The following is a 20,224-nucleotide window of genomic DNA, read 5'->3' on the forward strand; positions in this document are numbered from 1 at the left end:
TAGGAGTCGGAGTGGGTCCATTTTATACCGACTCCACCAAAATGAGCACCGACTCCACGACTCCGACTCCACAGCCCTGCTCACTACTGCTGCCAGAACACATTGAGAGTAGCATGAGAACCAGCAGCAGTGACCAGCAGTGTCGTCATTAAGGTTACCGCAATTCACAGCTGGCCGGCTCACGCTGTCTTTTGTGGCTCATACAAAGGTTACCATGAGAACCGCCTGCTGTGACCTGCAGTAACTTTAATGACACCACGGCAGCCAAGTTCACACGCTACTCTGTGTTCCGGCGACCGTGGTGAACAGTGATGTTACTGATGTTAATTCTCATCACAGCATCCAGGTGTAGCAGAGTTGGGGAATATCGTAGAATGTCTGTTATGAATTTATGGTGGACCTTGTGGATTTTTTTTTTTTTTTTTTTGCGAATTAATGGGTAAAAGATGGTATTTGTCGGAGTGTTTTTTTTTTTTTTAATTAAAGGACTTTTGTATACGTGTGTGTTTTTTCTTTTGACTACGGGGTTCATAATGAGGTTGTCTCATACACGGCTCCATTGCTAACCCCTGGTCTTGATGTCAGCGGACATTACACAGTTGACATCAACCCCAAAACTATTACCCTGATTGCCAATGCACCAGGGCAGTTGGGAAGAGCCAAGGCTAAGCACCAGAATTGGCACATCTTATTGATACGCCATTTCTTGGACTTACGAAATCTGATGTTATTAGTCTTGGAAGGGGCCAATATCCGTGACCCTTTCCCAGCCTATTAATATCAGCCCTCAGCTCTTTGCTAAGCCTTTGCTGGTTATTAAAAATAGGGGCCACCCGACTTCATTGTTTTTTTTGGGTCCCCCCTTTTTAATAACAGTAAAGGCCAAGCAGACAGCTGTGCGCTGTTATTGAAAGGCGGAGAAGGTTCGTGGATATTGGCCCCCTTCCCAGAATAATAACCGCTCACAGCTGTCTGCTTTCCCTCAGCTGGTTATTACAAATAAGGGGGAACTCACCCATTTTTTTCATTTTATTTATTCGCTCAATATAAATACAGAAAACTACACAAGCAAAGCGCTGGTTATATATATCTCACTGACATATTTCTGTCAATTCTATTCTGACAGTTCGGGCTGTTAATTACTGTACTTAGCTGATGAAATGTCGGGTTTCCTTTTGAAATGCTTGCAAAAAAATTGGATGGCACACTCATGGTCTGTGTGCCGGGCAATTTTTTTTTCTCTCACCCATTGACTTTCATTTGCGAGTGCGATCTGATTCTCGTAGACAATCCTCATTGCCTCGAAAAGGTCATATACATATAAGAAAAATGTGGATTTCTCTGGAATAAGGCATCGGATTGCAATTATCAATGTATCATTTTAGTCCGATTCCTATGACCTGCGTGCCCATATAGACTGCCTAGGAGGGTTGATCCTACCGAAAGATTCCGTTAAAGAAAATAAAATCTCTTCAGATTCCTGAAGCAGCTTATAGCTTGAAAAACGCATATTTTTTGAACTCCTCAGTGTTCCCAAAACCTTAGTGTCGATATTCTAACTATTTGTATTTTTTTGTTAGATTCTCAAGAGAAATCAACTCTGGTTTAGTGGAAGTGATTTCTCCACCTGCGGCCTATTATCCAGACTTAACAAATTTAAAAGAGACATTTGGAGACTCAAAAGAAAGGGTTAGGTATGTGTTACAAAATGAAGGCTGTAATTTTACTGAAAGAAACATTTACATGTTGATATGCTTTACCTTCATATATTGACTCTTTACTATCCACGCTGAAGTGAAGTCCACAAATAACTGATAAGTGTTTTGTCTCCAATGTGAGATTTCTCTTGGCTCTATTTACTGTACTGTATACAGGCTTCTAATGTATCCGGGTTCATTCGGCGTGGTTGTGTGTCGAGACCATCTGGCTAGCATGTTCTCCAAGCACCATTTTAATTTAATAATTAAGCTGAGTTCACACGTTGCGTTTTTTTTGCGTTTTCGTGGTGGTTTTAAACGCTCGATTTTGCCGCGAAAACTTAAGCATCCCATACAATCCTATGGGATTCCGCAATGCTGTGCTAATTCTGCGTTTTTTTCCACGGCGGAATCGCTTTGCGGTAAAAAACGCAGCATGCTCATTAATTTAGCGGAATCACGGCGATCTCGCACCCATAGGATTGCATTATCCCACTTACTTCTCGCATGTGGCTGTGCCCACCATGCGAAAAGTAAGCAGAACATTTGCGGATGGTACTCACGGTCTGGAGGAGAGGAGACTGTCCTCCAGGCTCTGGGTACCATATCCCTGTAAAAAATAGAATTAAAATGAAAAATATTGTTGTTCTCAGCTTCCTGCGTCCCGCGCATCCTTCCCGCTTCTCTCCATGCTCCTGGTCCCAGTAATCCTTTGCAAGAATGACCGCGATGACGTCAAGATCTCGCGGGAGCGCGACGTCTCCCGGTCATTCGCGATGTCGTCGCAGGAGTGCGACGTCTCGCGGTCATTCGCGCAAAGGATTACTGGGACCAGGAGCCATGGGAGAGGCGGGAAGGCTGCGCGGGACGCCGAAAGGTGAGAATAACAATATTTTTTTAAATTATTTTTTACATTTTATCTTTTACTACTGATGCTTCATAGGCAGCCTCAATAGTAAAAAGTTGGTCACACTAGTCAAACACTATGTTTGATGAGTGTGCCCAACCTGTCAATCAGTTCTCCAAGCGATGCTCCAGATCGCTTGGAAAGCGCTAGCAATTCTGCAAGCTAATTACACTTGCAAATCGCTAGTTTTTCCGCAGGAAAATTGCGGGAATTTAAAATGCAATTTTTTTTTCCCGCGGAATGGAATTCCGGAATTCTCACAGTAACTTCCGCGAGAGTTCCGCTACGTGTGAACGTAGCTAAGTAACACATTTTATTAGTGGGTTTTTTTTTGTGTTTTGTTTTTTTTTTTTTTTAATTTTAATTTCACACTATAGTAGAAATAGTGTATTTTTAACACCTAGTATGCTTTGGTGTAAAATATCTGAATATCTCAAACTTACGAAGAGCTAAATTTGTCTTCTGGCCTCCTGAAATTCTGGAATAACTTATTGTCTTTTTTATAGCTACAGTAATGAGAAACCCAAGTTCAACCTTTCAATTCTATGGTCTTGTGTATCAGGACATTATAAAAAAAATCTGCTCCTTTTTAGAAAATTTTTAAAATTCGGTAGATACAACCTCAGACAAACATCTACCTCATGACAAATTACATCATGTCATTGAAAGCAAGGCCAAAATGCAGAAGTCGTTGGTGTAAAGTTAAGTACACTTTTACAACTTCCAAGGTAGTAAGTAGCAGTCAGGGGCTGCTAATCAAATTTTTTTGATTAATTGTTCATCAGTGGTGCCAAGGAGGAAAAACAAAGCTAATCTCAGAGAAGCTGTTTTTGTTGCCCATCAGTCTATTAAGGGTTAGAAGGCAATTTCCAATCAAATTGGAGTAAGGGTACCGTTACTGTTAACAACGCACCAGCGGTCTCGACAACGATACGACCTGGTAAGGATCGCTGGTGCGTCACTAAATGGTCGCTAGTAAGCTGTCAAACAGGCAGATTTACCCAGCGACACAGCAATGATCCAGCGATCCGTATAACGATCTTGGCGGTCGTTGGGACCTTGTCGCACAGCAGTGATTCTGACGACTCCCGCCTGCGTACATGATTTCTGAGTCGCTAACTAGGTCGCTCGTCGGTGTCAAACACAGCGATGTGCACTCACCAGCGGGATACGAGCGATCCAGAAATGGCCGAGGACATTCGAGCACGATCAGCGACATCTCAGCGGGGGCCTGGTCGCCGCTACGTGTCACACGTAGCGAGATCGCTGTTGCGTCACAAAATCAGTGACGCTTCAGCGATCTCACTAACGATCTCGCTATGTGAGACGGGGCCTTATGTCATTCTATAATGAGAAAGATAAATGTTTTCCACGTTTGCGTAATAACAGTTGACCATCATTCCTGGATTGATCATCTCAGCAAATTTAACCCAAGGTCAAACTATGCAGTGCTCAGAGAAATTGCAGAAACAGAAAATCAAGATCTAAAGCTTGGACTCTAAAGGCCTCAGTTAGCATGTTAAATGTTCCATTGACAGTACAGCTAGAAGTATACTGAAAGTGTATGGATTTAGAAAAAAGAATTTGGCAGCATGGCTAAAGTTTGAATAATTACATTTGAATATACCACAAGACTACTGGAATAGATATTCTAAAGCAACTTTGTAATGTATTTTAGCAGAGCAATATGCTTTTTTTTTTCTCATCCTGGATGATGTTTCAGTCTCAAAATTCTCTTCTTTTACAAGTAAAATCTGGTAGCATCTTATCAACAGTAAATTTCATCTCCTATCTCAGTAATGAGAAAGTCTGTCATCACTGAATACAGATTTTTACCCTTAAGCCCCCGTTACACATAGCGATATCGCTAGCAATATCGCTGTAACGTCACCGATTTTGTGACATTATAGCGATATTGCTATGTGTGATACTTACCTCCGACAGCTCCCCCGCTACTCATCGCTGGTCGCGCGAGAAGGTCCTGGATCATTTCTCGTCGGCCCCTTCCTGCTGGGCTTCCTGTGGCGCCAATGAGAGACGCGTGGACGAGGACGTCAGGATCGCCGCGTCTGACAGGTAAGTAGCGACCCCCGACCCCTGCGATGTCGCTGCTGAGATCTGCCTGTGTGGCAGCTCACTAGCGACCACTTAGTGATGCACCAGCGATCCATATCGTTGTCGGGATCGCTGGTGCATCGCTAAGTGTAACGGTACCCTTAATTTGAGAATTTTGACACAGCCATTACACAGCACATAGCAGAGGCACATTTAGAAGATTCTCAGAAAATGAACATTTTTGTTTTTAATACATTCAATTGTAGAGCTTATTTTTCTTACAAGATATTAGTTAAAATGTACTTTGTTGGATAACGCTTTTAACCCCTTACTACCGTTTGACGGAATAGTACGTCCAATGGCAGTACCCCAGTTTTGACACGGGTTCCGGCGGTGAGCTCGCATCAAAGCTGGGACATGTCAGCTGTTCTAGTTAAATGCCTCTGTCAAACTCTGACAGCGGCATTTATCACGCGCTTCTGGTCATCGGGCCGGAAATAGGCACACCGCTGCCCCCCGTCATGTGATCGTGGGTCATCGGTTCGTCAGCATAACAACCAGAGGTCTCCTTGAGACCTCTATGGTTGTTGATGCCAGATTGCTATGAGCGCCACCCTGTAGTCAGCGCTCATAGCAATGCAGTAATTCTGCTACATAGAAGCGATCTGAGCTTCGACTCTATGTAGCAGAGGCGATCAAGCAATGGCAGCTTCTAGCCTCCCATGAAGGCCATTGAAGCATGCCAAAAGTAAAAAAAAAAAAAAAGTTTTAAAAGTATAAAAAAGTAGGTTTAAATCACTCCCCTTTCACCCCATTCAAAATAAAACAATAAAAAAAATCACACATACACATTAGGTATCGCCACGTTTAGAATCGCCCGATCTATCAATAAAAAAGGATTGACCTGATCGCTAAATGGCGTAGCGAGAAAAAAAAAATCGAAACACCAGAATTACGTTTTTCTGGTTGCCGCGACATTGCATTAAAATGCAATAACGGGCGATCAAAAGAACGTGTCTGCACAAACGTGGTATCATTAAAAACGTCAGCTCAGCGCGCAAAAAATAAGCCCTGACCCAACCCGAAATCACGAAAAATGGAGACTATGGGTCTCGGAAAATGGCGCAATTTTAATTTTTTTAGCAAAATGTGGAATTTTTTTTCACCACTTAGATAAAAGAGAACCTAGATATGTTTGGTGTCTATGAACTCGTAATGACCTGGAGAATCATAGTGATAGGTCACTTTTAGCATTTACTGAACCTAGTAAAAAAGCCAAGCAAAAAAATAGTGTGGGATTGCACTTTTTTTTGCAATTTCACCGCACTTAGATTTTTTTTTTCCCCATTTTCGAGTACAAGACATGCTAAAACCAATGATGTCGTTCAAAAGTACAACTCGTACCGCAAAAAATAAGCCCTCACATGGCCATATTGACGGAAAAATAAAGTTATGGCTCTGGAAAGAAGGGGAGCGAAAAACTAAAACGCAAAACCGAAAAAAGCTTTGGGGCTTAAGGGGTTAAACAACGTTTGTAATAGAGTATGCAAGAATTCCCGCAGATCGATGCGAGAGACTGATGGTCATATAGAAAACCATTACTTCCAATTTATTGCTTCTCAACATGGTTCTACAAGATAATGATTCATAGTGTGTACTTACCGTATTTTTCGGACTAAAAGACGCACTTTTTTCACAAAAACTTTTTTGGGGAAAATGAGGGTGTGTCTTATAGTCTGAGTATACTTACAAATACTGTGGTGGCAGCAGGAGTCGGGCGATTCTGCGGCAGTCCCGGTCTGACGCTGCCACGCGATGTTCACACTCCCTTCCCAGGCTGGTGCAGCAGGTTCAGTGCCGAGATCTCCTCTCCTGAGATTTCAGGACGAGATCTCGTTGCTGAAATCTGAATCTGATCATGCGCCACCCCCAGCGGTCATTTTCCCGGAGGCCGCCGCATCGCAGCAATGGATGTGTGGGGCCTCCGGGCTTTCACAAACTGACGGCGCAGCCCCCGCACCACAGAGCACTGCCGAACCTGTCGCACCAGCCTGGGATGGGGAGTCATATTGCCGGACCACCGAAAATCTCCTGTGACCAAACCCCTCCCCCGGGTAAGCTGAATTCGGACTGTAAGATGGACCCCCATTCGACACACTAATTTTTTTTTCCCTGTTTTCCTTCTGAAAATTTGGGGGGGCGTCTTATAGTCTGAAAAATACGGTAATTTTTCACACACCACTCTGCATTTTTGTTAATTTATCATCTGTTCATCTAATTTTATTTTTTCCAATTGTGTCCTGATAAGAAAAAACATAGAATTCAAAGAGGGTGTTCTTAGTTTTTCTCATGACTGTATATTCCGCTTGAAACGGTCCTTTTCATTTTTTGACACTGTGTCCTCTTTCCATATCCTGTATGTATCCATCATAAACTCTTACTATACCATACATGTAAACATTTACACTTGTCTTACAGATGGCGAACCAAACAAAATTTAGACTATTGTTTCCTAATGATGTATGCACAGAGGAAGGGTATTTATTACATCCAGGTAAATAGATCCTTCATGATCTTCTTGTACATAGTGCTAGCGTGGTAGAACTATGACGTGTACCTACCACATGCTTTTGTGAGTCTATTTGAAGTTGTGTTGGTTTTCACATGTCAATAATGAATTATCATTGGTTTTACTGAATTAATAATGGGGATAATTCCCTGTATCTTTACAGCTGGAAGATGATATTGTTGCCAAGCAAAATTTCTTCAGTACAATAAAGAACTTTGCACTTCAGCTGTCTAATGAAGAGTGGATGATACTGGAGTTTTCCCAGTTGGGATTCATTGGTAAGGAACTTTTCAAAGGTAATCTGTCACCATCAATATGATTCCAGCTCTGACACGCCAATTTCATTTTTTTTTTCTTATGCCTGCCTAGGATGTACGTTGTTGAAATTCATTTTTTTTCTTTAGAAGGGAATTTGTCACCAGGTTTTTGCCACTTAATCTAAAAGGAGCATGTGATGCAGTGACCCCTGTGACAGCTAGGGGGCACTGTATAGGACATGCATTCAGGCGTTCCTTCATTGTAATAGGGAAAATGGTGAGATGGGTGGGACGAGTCACTTACAAACCCAACCAGGGGCGTGTGTCTGAACGCCCAGGATAAAGCCTGTGTGTGTGGCTGTGTGAAATAGGACCTTTAGTGAGGTCATAACCATGTGATTCATACCTCACCTGTGGGTGTGGTTATGGACCATATAATGTGCCTGAGGTCTTGTCACATGGGGAGAGTGTATGGACCTGATTGGTTTATGTGGAAGGTCCTGGAAGGCCTATGTGTTGGAAGGTGTGCTACCTCCCTGAAGAGCACATGGAGGCTTTGGACCTGGTGGCCTGTGTGTTGGACGGTTCCAAGTGGGGACAGAAGTCTTGAACAGCACACAGGCCGTGTTTCCAGAGTCTGTGACTGCACTGGGAAGCTACCGCCCGGCTGAGGATCTGAAACTGTTAGGCGGCCTAGTGAGCTAGGCGTTGTCTGGGATGGTGATCCCATTTTGGCAGCTTCCCTGACAAACGTGAGTGATACTGGCCGAGGTCAGAAAGAGACTGGGTTCAGACTATGGAGCCGGCATCTGGAGCGGGAGCTCCTAAGAGGTAACCCCGGACAGGGGGAAATAATTGTGTTGAGGCTATAGAGCCTGTTTACTGGACATGGCACAGCCTGTGTGGCCACAGGTCTGAGAGAGCGGAGCCCTAATATGAACACTGACGTGTCTGATGTAAGACTGTTGAGTTTTATGGTTTATGCTGTATAATAAACCACATAGACTGTTTAAATGGAAAGTGTTCCTGTGAATCCACTGCCAAGTGAGTGTTCCCCAACACTAACAATAAGTGCTACCTTACAAGCATGTTGTAGGGAAAGAGACCCTGATTCCAGCGATGTCACTTACTGGGCTCCTTGCTGTAGTTTTGATCTGCTTTTGATGAAACAGTGATTTTATCACTACAGGACTAATAAACCCTCTGCCATGTATCCAATCCATATTCATGAGCTTTGTATAACCCTGCCCCCACCACTGATTGGCTGCTTTCTACCTATGCACAGTGTTCACAGAAAGCTGCCAATCAGTAGTGTGGGTGGGGTTATACAGAACTCCGCATTCAGAGAACTGGTGTATCTGCAGTAGATAATATCGTGATTTTATCAAAAGTACAGCAAGTAGCCTACGAAGTGATCCATCACTGGAATTGAGATGTGGGGCTATCCCTAACCACCCCCACGGATTTTCCAATTTCTTCTTATGTACAGTATTAAAGAAAAACTTGTCAGGCAGTGGTGGAAAATAGGTTAAAACTGTTTTTCATAGATATGATTGACTCCTAGTGCCTGCAGAATCTAACAAACTAAACTTCGCCAATACATTCAAGGCAAGAAATGCCATAGTCAGTAAGACAGTCACTACCTCATATTGCATTCAGAAAGCGCAGGTTAAGATAGCGACAAATACCCTTAAACTGTTATTTTAACTATTTTTGGGGACACTCATAATTACCCCTATTTCAGAAAAAAAAAAAACACAAATATTCGCACATGCAAAGATTTACAACTTGACTTTTTTTTTTTTTTTTTAAATTTTCCAATGCAAACAGTCCCTGGAGAACATTGCACATGCACAGTGACCTCCAGGGCCTTCTGCCATAGGTCGCTACCTGGTGTTCACGCTCGACCATGACTTCTGGCCACGAGTAGGCCCCAGAGCGCATGCAATGAACTCCAGGGCTCACTCATGGTCGGAAGTCAGCCCCGTTTTAGAGTGAACACTGGGCTGTAGATGCAACCGAGGCTTGGAGGACCAAACAGCATGCAGGGAGCAAAAAGGGCGGCTGAGGTAAATATTTTTATTTTTGTTTTTAACTATTTTTTGCGATCCCTCTAATGATCAGCAAGGCTGAATTTTCACAAAGCGAATTGCAATAAATCTGTTTTCTTCTCATGGGTTTCATAATAGATTTCCTTTCTGATAAAATAATGGGGTAATAACATATGGAAAGTATCTCCCCACCTTTCCATCGTCCTTGGAGGCTGTACAGACAGAGATAATTGTAACCCTCCCTCCATCCTGAACCGTACAGAACTAGGAAATAAAACTTATACTACTCCCTGGCATCATATTAGCGCTGCGCTACAGAACATCGCAAGATTCTAGCTGTAGTTGCTATACTCCTGCTGCAGTCAGGACATTTCAAATGCGCCCGTGGCTGTAAAAGCGATAAAGAAATATTAAATCAGATTTTGTAACTTTGCACTTTCCAAAGCTATAGTACTGCAAAGAAATGTGTGTGTATATGATAGATATATATATATATATATATATATATATATATATATATATATATATATATATATATATATATATACACACCAAGGTCCAACTTCCCTTTACAGATACTGCTAGTATTTCTGATTTATCATTGCAGGAAAAATGTTTCAGGCTCCTGATATTACACTTATTGTTGAGTTCATCTTTATGTTCTATAAAGAGAAACCTATTGACTGGCTTTTGGACCACATCTTATGGGTAAAAGTTTGTAACCCAGAAAAAGACGCGGTAAGTTTTAGTAAAGTCTTAATTTTTTTTTTAAAGAAGCACTCCCATCAAAGTTTTTTCCTCTTAATATATTGCAATCATCATATTATAAAATAGCACTTAGCACTGTGGACTTACAATTGCTTATATTGCCTTTCTACCCAGATAATTCTTCTCTTTTCCATTAGGTCTATGACATAACGTGATTAAAAACTGACTAACTAAATCCTTCTAAGCTCTATGTAGAAACAGGAGGTCAATTTTCCCTGCACGAGTCATCACTACAAAAGTCTATGGTGGCCGGGAGGAGAGAGTAGCTGGGTCAGGAGTTGAAGAGGGGAATGATAAATGCAGGGACAAGAGACTTCCTGTTTCTATATAGAGCAGAGAAAGAGAATAATTAGCTGGGTAGAAAGGCAAAATAAGCAGTTGAAAGTACACAGTGCTATATAATATGATCACTGTAATAAACAGTATAAAAACTTTAATGGGAGCGCGTCTTTTTAAAGGAGTTGTCCAGCATTGTCACTGTCACTCTGTGATGGCAGACTTGTGAATTCTCATGTCGTGCACACTGCATGCTGTCAGGATTATCTGGGAGTAGGCAGTTATGTGACTAAACGTGATTTGCTTACTTCCAGCCACGTTCCGGAAAGACTTGTTTGGCCTCTCCCAATACATTTGCATTGAGCGAGGCCTCACCCGTTTAGTCAGCATGTTACCACATTTATGCCAGTCGCATGCTTGCAGTCACGTGCCCACTGCTTCCTGCATCGGAGAATCCTCACAGCGCGCAGTGTGTGCAATGGGACGATTTGTAAAAAAAAAAAAAGAAAAATAGGGCCTGCACACCTTTAGTATTAAGTTAATGTACAGGTGCACTAATATGCTGTGTGGCCAATGTACAAACACATACACACGATACATTAGCACACTGTGACTAATGAATCCATCAACTTCAATATTGCTATAAACATTAGATACGTAAGTTACTTCATAGCATTTTTTGATCAAAGAGCATGAAAGCCATCCAACCAATTCACAAGTCTGCAGACTTGTAGCCTAAGGCAGGACAACCCTTTTTAAAGGGGATATCCGGGACTTTATAAAAAACAAATAACAGACCTAAACACAAACAGGCAGGTATTTGCAACTTACCTGCCTGTTGCGCACAGCGTCGTTCTTCCCCGGCACAGGGCAGTCATAGACCGCTCCTCCTGTGGATTCAGAAGCCGCTGGGGATTCAGAAGCCTCTGCTGATGTCACGCCTACAGAGCAGAGGCTTCTTTTCCATTCTGCTTTCTTGACAGAGCGTGACTTCCGACATCATTCTGATTAACACTTGGATCCCCTCTGCCTAACTGGGGAAGTCGGCTGGCAATCAAAATGACGTAGGAAGTCACGCTCCGTCAGCAGAGGCAGCTGAATCTGTGTCAGGAGCATTCTGTGACCGCTGTGTGCTGGGGGAGAACGGCGACATGCACAACAGGCAGGGAAACTGCTATTAGTGCTTAGATACATTTTTGATCTTTATAAAGTCCCAGATTTAGCCTTTTAGGCTGTGTGCCCACGTTGCGTTTTTTAAGCATTTCCGCCGCAGCGGAAACGCTTAAACGCTAACAAAACGCATCCCCATGCAATCCTATGGGATTCCGCAGTTGCTGTGCCCTTGCTGCTGATTTTATCGCTGCGGAATCGCATAGCGGTAACATCTGCAGCATGTTCATTATTTTTGTGAAATCTCGGCGATTCCGCCGCCATAAGATTGCATTGAAACGCTTACTTTACGCATGTGGCTATGCCCACCTTGCATAGAGTGAGCGCTTCATGTGCGGATGGTACCCAGGGTCTGGAGGAGAGGAGACTCTCCTCCAGGCCCTGGGTACCATATTCCTGTAAAAAATAGAATTAAAAAAAAAATAGGGATATACTTACCCTCTGTCGGCCCCCGGAGTCCTTCCCAGCCCTTAGCTGCGCTGCCTGCAACTTCTGTTAATAATGGATGCATTGCGTGAATGAGCTCTGATGACATCGCGGTCTCACAATGAATACCATCCATTTGAATATAGGAAGAAGGGAGTGTTGTCTCTGACAGCTCTCCCCATGCTGCAACAAATCTTTTGGCAGGCCGCCTTCTAATTTGTACAGAGGTCTTCCGGCTGTCTCTGATAAATCATGTCAGGACAGAAGGACTCAGCATGCTCGATTTCAGAATCCTGCTGCTTTTCTTCTCTAGAGAGAGGCTGCTGCCAGTCTTGCGACCGCCAATCAGTGAACGTTTAGGCTGAGTTCACACGTGGCGTTTTTTTCGCGTTTCCGTGGCGGATTTAACTGCGCGATTTTGCCGCGAATAATAAGCATCCCATGCATTCCTATGGGATGCCGCAATACAGTGCTAATGCTGCGGTTTTTACCGCGGCGGAATTGCTTTGCGGTAAAAAACGCAGCATGCTCATTAATTTTGCGGAATCGCGGCGATCCCGCACCCATAGGAATGCATTGTTCTGCTTACTTTCCGCATGTGGCTGTGCACACCATGCGAAAAGTAAGCAGAACATTTGCGGATGGTACCCACAGTCCGGAGGAGAGGAGACTGTCCTCCGGGCTTTGGGTACCATATCCCTGTAAAAAATAGAATTTAAAATAAAAAATATTATTATTCTCACCTTCCGACATCCCGCGCAGCCTTCCCGCCTCTCTCCACGCTCCCGGTCCCAGTAAGCCTTTGCGAGCGATGACGTCCGTTCTCGCGGGATCGCGAAGTCTCCCGGTCATTCGCGCGACGTCATCGCGAATGGCCGCGAGACGTCGCGATCCCGCGAGAACGGACATCATCGTGGTAATTGTTGCAAAGGATTACTGGGACCGCGAGCGTGGAGAGAGGCGGGAAGGCTGCACGGGATGTCGGAAGGTGAGAATAACTATTTTTTTTTTTTATTATTATTTACATTCTATCTTTTACTATTGATGCCGCATAGGCGGCCTCAATAGTAAAAAGTTTGGTCACACTCGTCAAACACTATGTTTGACGAATGTGACCAACCTGTCAATCAGTTCTCCAAGCGATGCTACAGATCGCTTGGAAAGCGCTAGCAATTCTGCAAGCTAATTACGCTTGCAAAATGCTAGTTTTTCCGCGGGAATTTAAAATGCGATTTTCCCGCGGAATGGAGTTCCGCTACGTGTGAACCCAGCCTCACCGTTCGACGTTCCTATCATGCTGCTGGTCAGTCCATGTAAATAGACCCTGATTGTGGTTATTATTGATTGGAAGTAAACATTGGGAAAGCTCTTATCTTAGTTGAGCACTGTTGAGAATATATTATTTTTGGGAAACGGATGTTAAAGGGAGAGGATACAATCTTTTATGTGTTCATAATTGTTAATACTTTCACTTTCTTTTTAATTTTTAAGAAACATTGTGACAGACAAAAATCCAATCTTCGAATTCGGTTTAGACCTTCTCTTTTTCAGCATGTCGGTCTGCACTCTTCATTAGCAGGGAAATTACAAAAACTCACGGTAAGTAGAAGCATGATTCTGATTTTTAATATGGTGAAATTTCCCAGCAACTCAATTACTCTGTTGGCTTAGAACACTAGTCATTTTGGTTTCTAAACTTTACAAAACAGGAGGGTTAGAGTACAAGATGACTTAAAAGATTTCTATACTACTTTGAAACTTTGATTAAATTCTGATGAAACCACCTATGTCTACAAGATCAGCCAGCCATATATTATGTCTATAGGGGCCTCCACAATCTTCCCTAAGAGAATTTTTTTTTTTTTTTTGTTTTACACTTTTACTTAGTTCACTTTGGAGATTTTAAACCTGCAATGCCACAATTGCCTATACAATACCCTGGTCTGCTATGAAGCCCATTAGTGTGCACATAGTCATGGCCAAAAGTGTTGGCACCGTTGAAATTGTTCCAGAAAATGAAGTATTTTTCCTAGAAAATTATTGAAATTACACATGTTTTGTTATACACATGTTTATTTCCTTTGTGTATATTTGAACAACACAAACACATGAAAAAATGCAAATTGGACGTAATTTCACACACAACCCCAAAAATGATCCAGACAAAATTGTTAGCACCTTTCCAATATTGTGAGTAAATGATTGTTTCAAGCATGTGATGCTCGTTCAAACTCACCTGTGGCAAGTAACAGGTGTGGGCAATATGAAAATAACTACAAACCAGATAAAACTAGTGACTTGAGAACCTAAATTGTAGAAAAATATCAACAATCTCAAGGTTACAAGTCCATCTCCAGAGATCTTGATGTTCCTTTGTCCACTGTGCGCAACGTAATCCAGAATTTTACAACCCATGCCACTGTAGCTAATCTCACTGGACGTGGATCCCAGGGAGTAATTGATGAAAGGTTGCAACGCAAGCCCCAATCAAGTTCTAAAGAAATGCAAGATGTCCTGCAGGCTCAGGGCGCATCAGTTTCTGTGCAAACTACCTGTCGACATTTGAATTAAATGAAACTCTGTGGCAGGAGTTCAGGACTGCTGACACTGAGGCATAAAAAAAGCTAGACTGCAGTATGCCAAAATGTACGCGAGTAAGCCAAAATCTTTATGGAAAAGCATCTTGTGGACAGATGAGACCAAGATGGAGCTTTTTGATAAAGCACATCATTCTGCTGTTTACTGAAAACTGAATGAGGCCTACAAAGAAAAGAACACAGTACCTACAGTCAAATATGGTGGCAGTTCAAAGATATTTTGGGGTTATTTTGCTGCCTCTGGAACTGGGTGCCTTGACTGTGTGCAAGGCATCATCAAATCTGAAGATTACCAAAGTATTTTTGGTTGCAATGTAGTGTCCAGTGTCTGAAAGCTGAGTTTGTGTCCTAGGTCATGGTTCTTCCAGCAGGACAATGACCCCAAACATACTTCAAATAGATGGAAACAAAGCACTGGAGAGTTCTGAAGTCCGTATCTAAATCTCATTGAACATCTGTGGAGAGATCTTCAAATTGCTGTTGGGAGAAGTCACCCTTCAAATATGAGAGACTTGAAGCAAATTGCAAAAGAGTGGTCCAAAATTCCAGTTGAGTGATGTAAGAAGCTTGTTGATGGTTATAGGAAGTGAATGATGGCAACTATTTATTTCAAAGGTTGTGCAATCTATTCTATTATTTCTAAACACTGGTTTTCGGTGATTCCTTTGTATCCCCGTTCATACTGCACCCACACACACAAATGATACACCATTTGAAAAATAAACTTGCCCCCTTCAGCAAGAAAATAGCCAATCAAACTACACATCCACGATTTGATCACAAACTACAGTTTAAACATTAAGTTTTATAAACCTGCAGTAAGGAAAAATGACCTGTAGGTGGCACCACAGTACCCCAAAGCACACTACCAACACATTTGTCAACATGCACTGCTTTTTTGCTGATTACTTCGCCCCACTACACACATGATCCACCATTTGAAAGGTAAACTTGCTCCCTTCAGCAAGAAACAGCCAAACAAACCACACATTCACGATTTTATCACTAAATACAGATTAAACATTCATTTTCATAATCCTGCAGAGAGACACAATGACCTGCACCTCAACCGGAAAACATTTTTTGGCCTCTGCTTATCAAAACATTTAATTGTATTACCAATCTACATATATAAATACTTGTCTGTGTTCATCATCTCATGAAATACATTTACATTTGACCAGCTTGCTTTTTCTGAAATTGCCTGCGCCCCTGACGACCAATGTGCGACAATTTTGCACAGGCCAAGCTAGTCAAATATTAAGTTGAGGGTGCCAACTATTTTGTCCGGCCCATTGTTGAGGTTTTGTGTGAAATGATGTCCAATTTGCTTTTTTTTTTTTTTTTTTTGTGGTGGTGGTCAAATACATACAAAACAAATAAACATGATTCTAACAAAACATGTGTAATTACAATTGTTTTCTGGGAGAAATACTTCATTTTATGGAACAATTTTTAAGGGTTCCAACACTTTAGGCAATGATTTGAAGGCGTACTATCATGTCAGACACATGGGTCTTCATTGGGCCTCCAGCTACCAAGGTAAAACTATTATCACCCCGCAATTGCATAGGCTTGCCAGAGGGATAGCAGCCGGATTTGTTTTCATTTACATGCCGCTGTAACACTTGGAATGCTGCAGTAACTGTTGGGTGACTTTTGTCTAACATAGCGGCATTCAGCGTCGGACTGGAACACCTTGGGCCCACCAGAGAAAATCATTCTTGGGGCCCACTATGTAGCTGCATAGAGTTAAATACCAGACCACCAATTGTGCGGTAAAACACGCTAATATCCGGGGATAATATAAGGTTGCACATGTCTTAATTATGTAGCAGGAGTTGGGGTAGCCCCCTCATAGAATATAAAGCAGCCCCCTCACATAGTATAATGCAGCCATCTCCTAGAATATAATGCAGCCATCTCATAGAATATAATACTGCCCCCCTCATAGGGTATAATACTGCCCCCCTCATAGGGAATAATGCACCCCCTCATAGGGTATAATGCACCCCCTCATAGAATATAATGTAGACCCTTCATAGAATATAATGCAGCCATCTCATAGAATATAATGCAGCCATCTCATAGAATATAATACTGCCCCCCTCATAGGGTATAATGCACCCCCTCATAGGGTATAATACTGCCCCCCTCATAGGGTATAATATTGCCCCCCTCATAGGGTATAATACTGCCCCCCTCATAGGGTATAATACTGCCCCCCTCATAGGGTATAATACTGCCCCCCTCATAGGGTATAATACTGCCCCCCTCATAGGGTATAATACTGCACCCCCTCATAGGGAATAATGCACCCCCTCATAGGGTATAATGCTGCCCCTCATAGGGTATAATACTGCCCCCCTCATAGGGTATAATGCTGCCCCCTCATAGGGTATAATGCTGCCCCCTCATAGGGTATAATGCTGCCCCCTTCATAGGGTATAATACTGCCCCCCTCATAGGGAATACTGCACCCCGTCATAGGGTATAATGCTGCCTCCTCATAGGGTATAATGCTGCCTCCTCATAGGGTATAATGCTGCCTCCTCATAGGGTATAATACTGCCCCCCTCATAGGGTATAATACTGCCCCCCTCATAGGGTATAATACTGCCCCCCTCATAGGGTATAATACTGCCCCCCTCATAGGGTATAATACTGCCCCCCTCATAGGGAATAATGCACCCCCTCATAGGGTATAATGCTATATAGATATATAGATATAGAGTTAGATAGATATAGATAGAAAGATAGATGTAGAAATAGATAGATATAGAGATAGATAGTAGATAATGGATAGAAAGTAGATAATGGGTAGATATAGATAGAAAGATTCATAGAGAGATAGATAGAGAGAGAGAGATAGAGAGAGAGATAGATAGATAATAAATATAGAGATAACAGATAGATATAGAGAGAGTAAGATAAAGATATAGAGATAGGTAGATATAGATAATAGAGATAGCTAGATAGATAGACATAATAGATATAGATAGATATAGAGAGATAGAAAGATAGATATAGAGATAGATGTAGAGATAGAAAGATAGATAGAGATAGAGCGATAGATAGAGATAAATAGATATAGATAGATATACAGAGAGATAGATAGATATAGAGAGAAATAGATAGATATAGAGAGAAATAGATAGATATAGAGAGAAATAGATAGATATAGAGAGAAATAGATATAGAGAGAAATAGAGATAATATAGATAGAGAGATAGATAGAGAGAGAGATAGATAGAGAGAGAGATAGATAGAGAGAGAGATAGAGAGATATAGAGATAAATAGATAGAAAGATAGAGATATATAGATAGATAGCTATAGAGAGATAGAGATAGATATAGAGAGAAATAGATATAGAGATAGATATAGAGATAGAGCGATAGATAGCGAGAGATATAGATATAGAGATAGATAGATACAGAGAAAAGATATAGAGATAGATAACGGATAGATAAATAGATAGGTATAGAGATAGATAGATATAGATATTAGATAGAGATATATATAGATAAAGATAGATATAGATGGTAGCTAGATAGATAATAAATATAGAGATAATAGATATAGAGTAAGATAGATAGATATAGAGATAGCTAGACATAATAGATAGATATAGATATATATATATAGAAAGATGTAGAGATAGATGTAGAGATAGAAAGATAGAGCGATAGATAGAGATAGATATAGATAATAGATAGAGATAGATATAGAGATAGATAGATATAGATAATAGATTAGAGATAGATAGAGAGAGAGACAGAGAGAGCGAGAGAGATATAAAAAAAACAAAACACGATACTCACCTCTCCTCCTCGCTCCCACGCTGATCCCGGCTTCAGTGTCAGGAGCTGCCCCCTCTGCCAGACACACAGCGGGTGCGCGATGTAGTGACGTCATCGCGCACTGGCTGTGAGCCAGGAGCAGAGGGGACTGAGGGCGGCGCCGGCCCTGATTTACAGCTGTAGTCTGCAGAGCAGCTTACTGGGCTGGGGGCGGGGCCTCTGGGGGAGTGGAGACCTGAAATGATATTCACTGCTTCGCAGTGAATATTCATTTCTCTTTAGCATCGGGGACAGGGGCTCCTGCCTCCTGACACCCGCTGCTGCTCCGCTGGCAGGGGCCCCCATAGCAGCTGCATGGTGTGCGACACACCACTGGCTGGGGGCCCCTGGAGCAGCGGGGGCCCTAGGCAACTGCTGGCCCTGTATGCCAGCAGGTGCCAGGGCCCACCAGATGCCAGGGCCCACCGGAGAATCCACCGGTTCTCCGGTGGGCCAGTCCGACGCTGGCGGCATTGATGCTATATGGAATAGAGTGCACTCCATACAAGCAGTATGCAAGTCCTCAACAAATGTATGGCGGATGTTGTTAAGGGGTAATAATAATTTTATTTATATAGTGCCAACATATTCTGCAGCCCTTTACAATTAAAGAATTCAAACACCTGACCAATTTGTCAAGAGAAAAGCCACTACCAGAACTGTGTGGCAGTGACTTTTTAATGTCTCCGCATTGAAAACATACAAATGATTATCTGAGCCCTGTTCATGTGGTTGGAGAAGTCTAGAGTATTAACAAAGGGTTTAATAGAAAAAGATTCAATTACAACTAACCTTGTGTGGTCTGGAGATTCCCATCTGTCATTAATATAAACACTAAGGGTCCGATTCATCATTGCATTTGTCAGTTTTTTGTTGTGAATACCTCTCAATTAGTGACTGTGATTTGCAACAAATTCCTCACATCATTTGCTCCTTTTTCAAATTGTACGTTTTCGCAGCGTTTTTTTCCGCATGGAAATGGGCCAAAAACGCTATGGAATCCTTATGCAAGCTTATTCAATGACAATCCTGAAGTGTCATGCACATGCTCAGTAAAATTCCGTGCATTGTTTGCAGTGCTTTTTTTTCTGCCGCATGTCAATTCTTTTTGCCTTTTTGTAGCATTTCTGCACCAATTGATTTCAATTGAGTCAGTCAAATCCGCAGCAAAAATGCAAGTATAAAAATGTTTGTGGATTTGCAAAGTTTTTGTTTTGCGTTTTACCGGCTTCCTATGGTTTTTCCCACGCTGTCATCTATGTGATAGTGTGGGAAATACCTTTGCGGTAGTTCTTATCGGTGGTAGTGCTACTGCCGGTGAGACCGTCGGTTGGAGTGCTACGGGATCATGTTGGCACATGACAGGTTGACCCCGCAGATGTGACTGTGACCCGTGGTAACGCTATCGCCGGTACTGTCAGTCAGAGTGCTGCAGGATCATGCTGGCAGATGTGAATGTGACCACCGAGCTGTGACTATGACCCACAGGCGTGGGCTGATGAGACTACTGCCCCCATCGGGCTATGTCTGCTGTCACTGATAACAGTGACAGCAAGTGCCGCTGATGGGAGGCGTAGTCTCATCTGCCAGTGCCTGTGCTCACAGTTAAAA

At 42.4% G+C, this 20,224-nt stretch overlaps 1 protein-coding gene across 4 annotated transcripts in view; it reads left to right on the plus strand.

Moving 5' to 3' along the window:
• MGAT4A (alpha-1,3-mannosyl-glycoprotein 4-beta-N-acetylglucosaminyltransferase A) overlaps positions 1-20,224 on the plus strand; it is a 115,204-nt gene that overhangs the window by 76,861 nt on the left and 18,119 nt on the right. For 3 of the 4 annotated variants that reach the window (XM_073590552.1, XM_073590551.1, XM_073590553.1), the window contains exons 7-11: positions 1,581-1,694; positions 7,138-7,213; positions 7,392-7,506; positions 10,144-10,274; positions 13,668-13,775. In XM_073590552.1, the coding sequence (XP_073446653.1) occupies positions 1,581-1,694; positions 7,138-7,213; positions 7,392-7,506; positions 10,144-10,274; positions 13,668-13,775 (544 nt within the window). The remainder of the gene's footprint in view (positions 1-1,580; positions 1,695-7,137; positions 7,214-7,391; positions 7,507-10,143; positions 10,275-13,667; positions 13,776-20,224) is intronic. The other variant, XM_073590554.1, reaches the window with a different exon arrangement.

The sequence above is a fragment of the Dendrobates tinctorius genome, unplaced genomic scaffold (assembly GCF_039654945.1).
Source record: "Dendrobates tinctorius isolate UK_male_01 unplaced genomic scaffold, ASM3965494v1 ptg000117l, whole genome shotgun sequence".
Classification (NCBI taxonomy): Eukaryota; Metazoa; Chordata; class Amphibia; order Anura; family Dendrobatidae; genus Dendrobates; species Dendrobates tinctorius.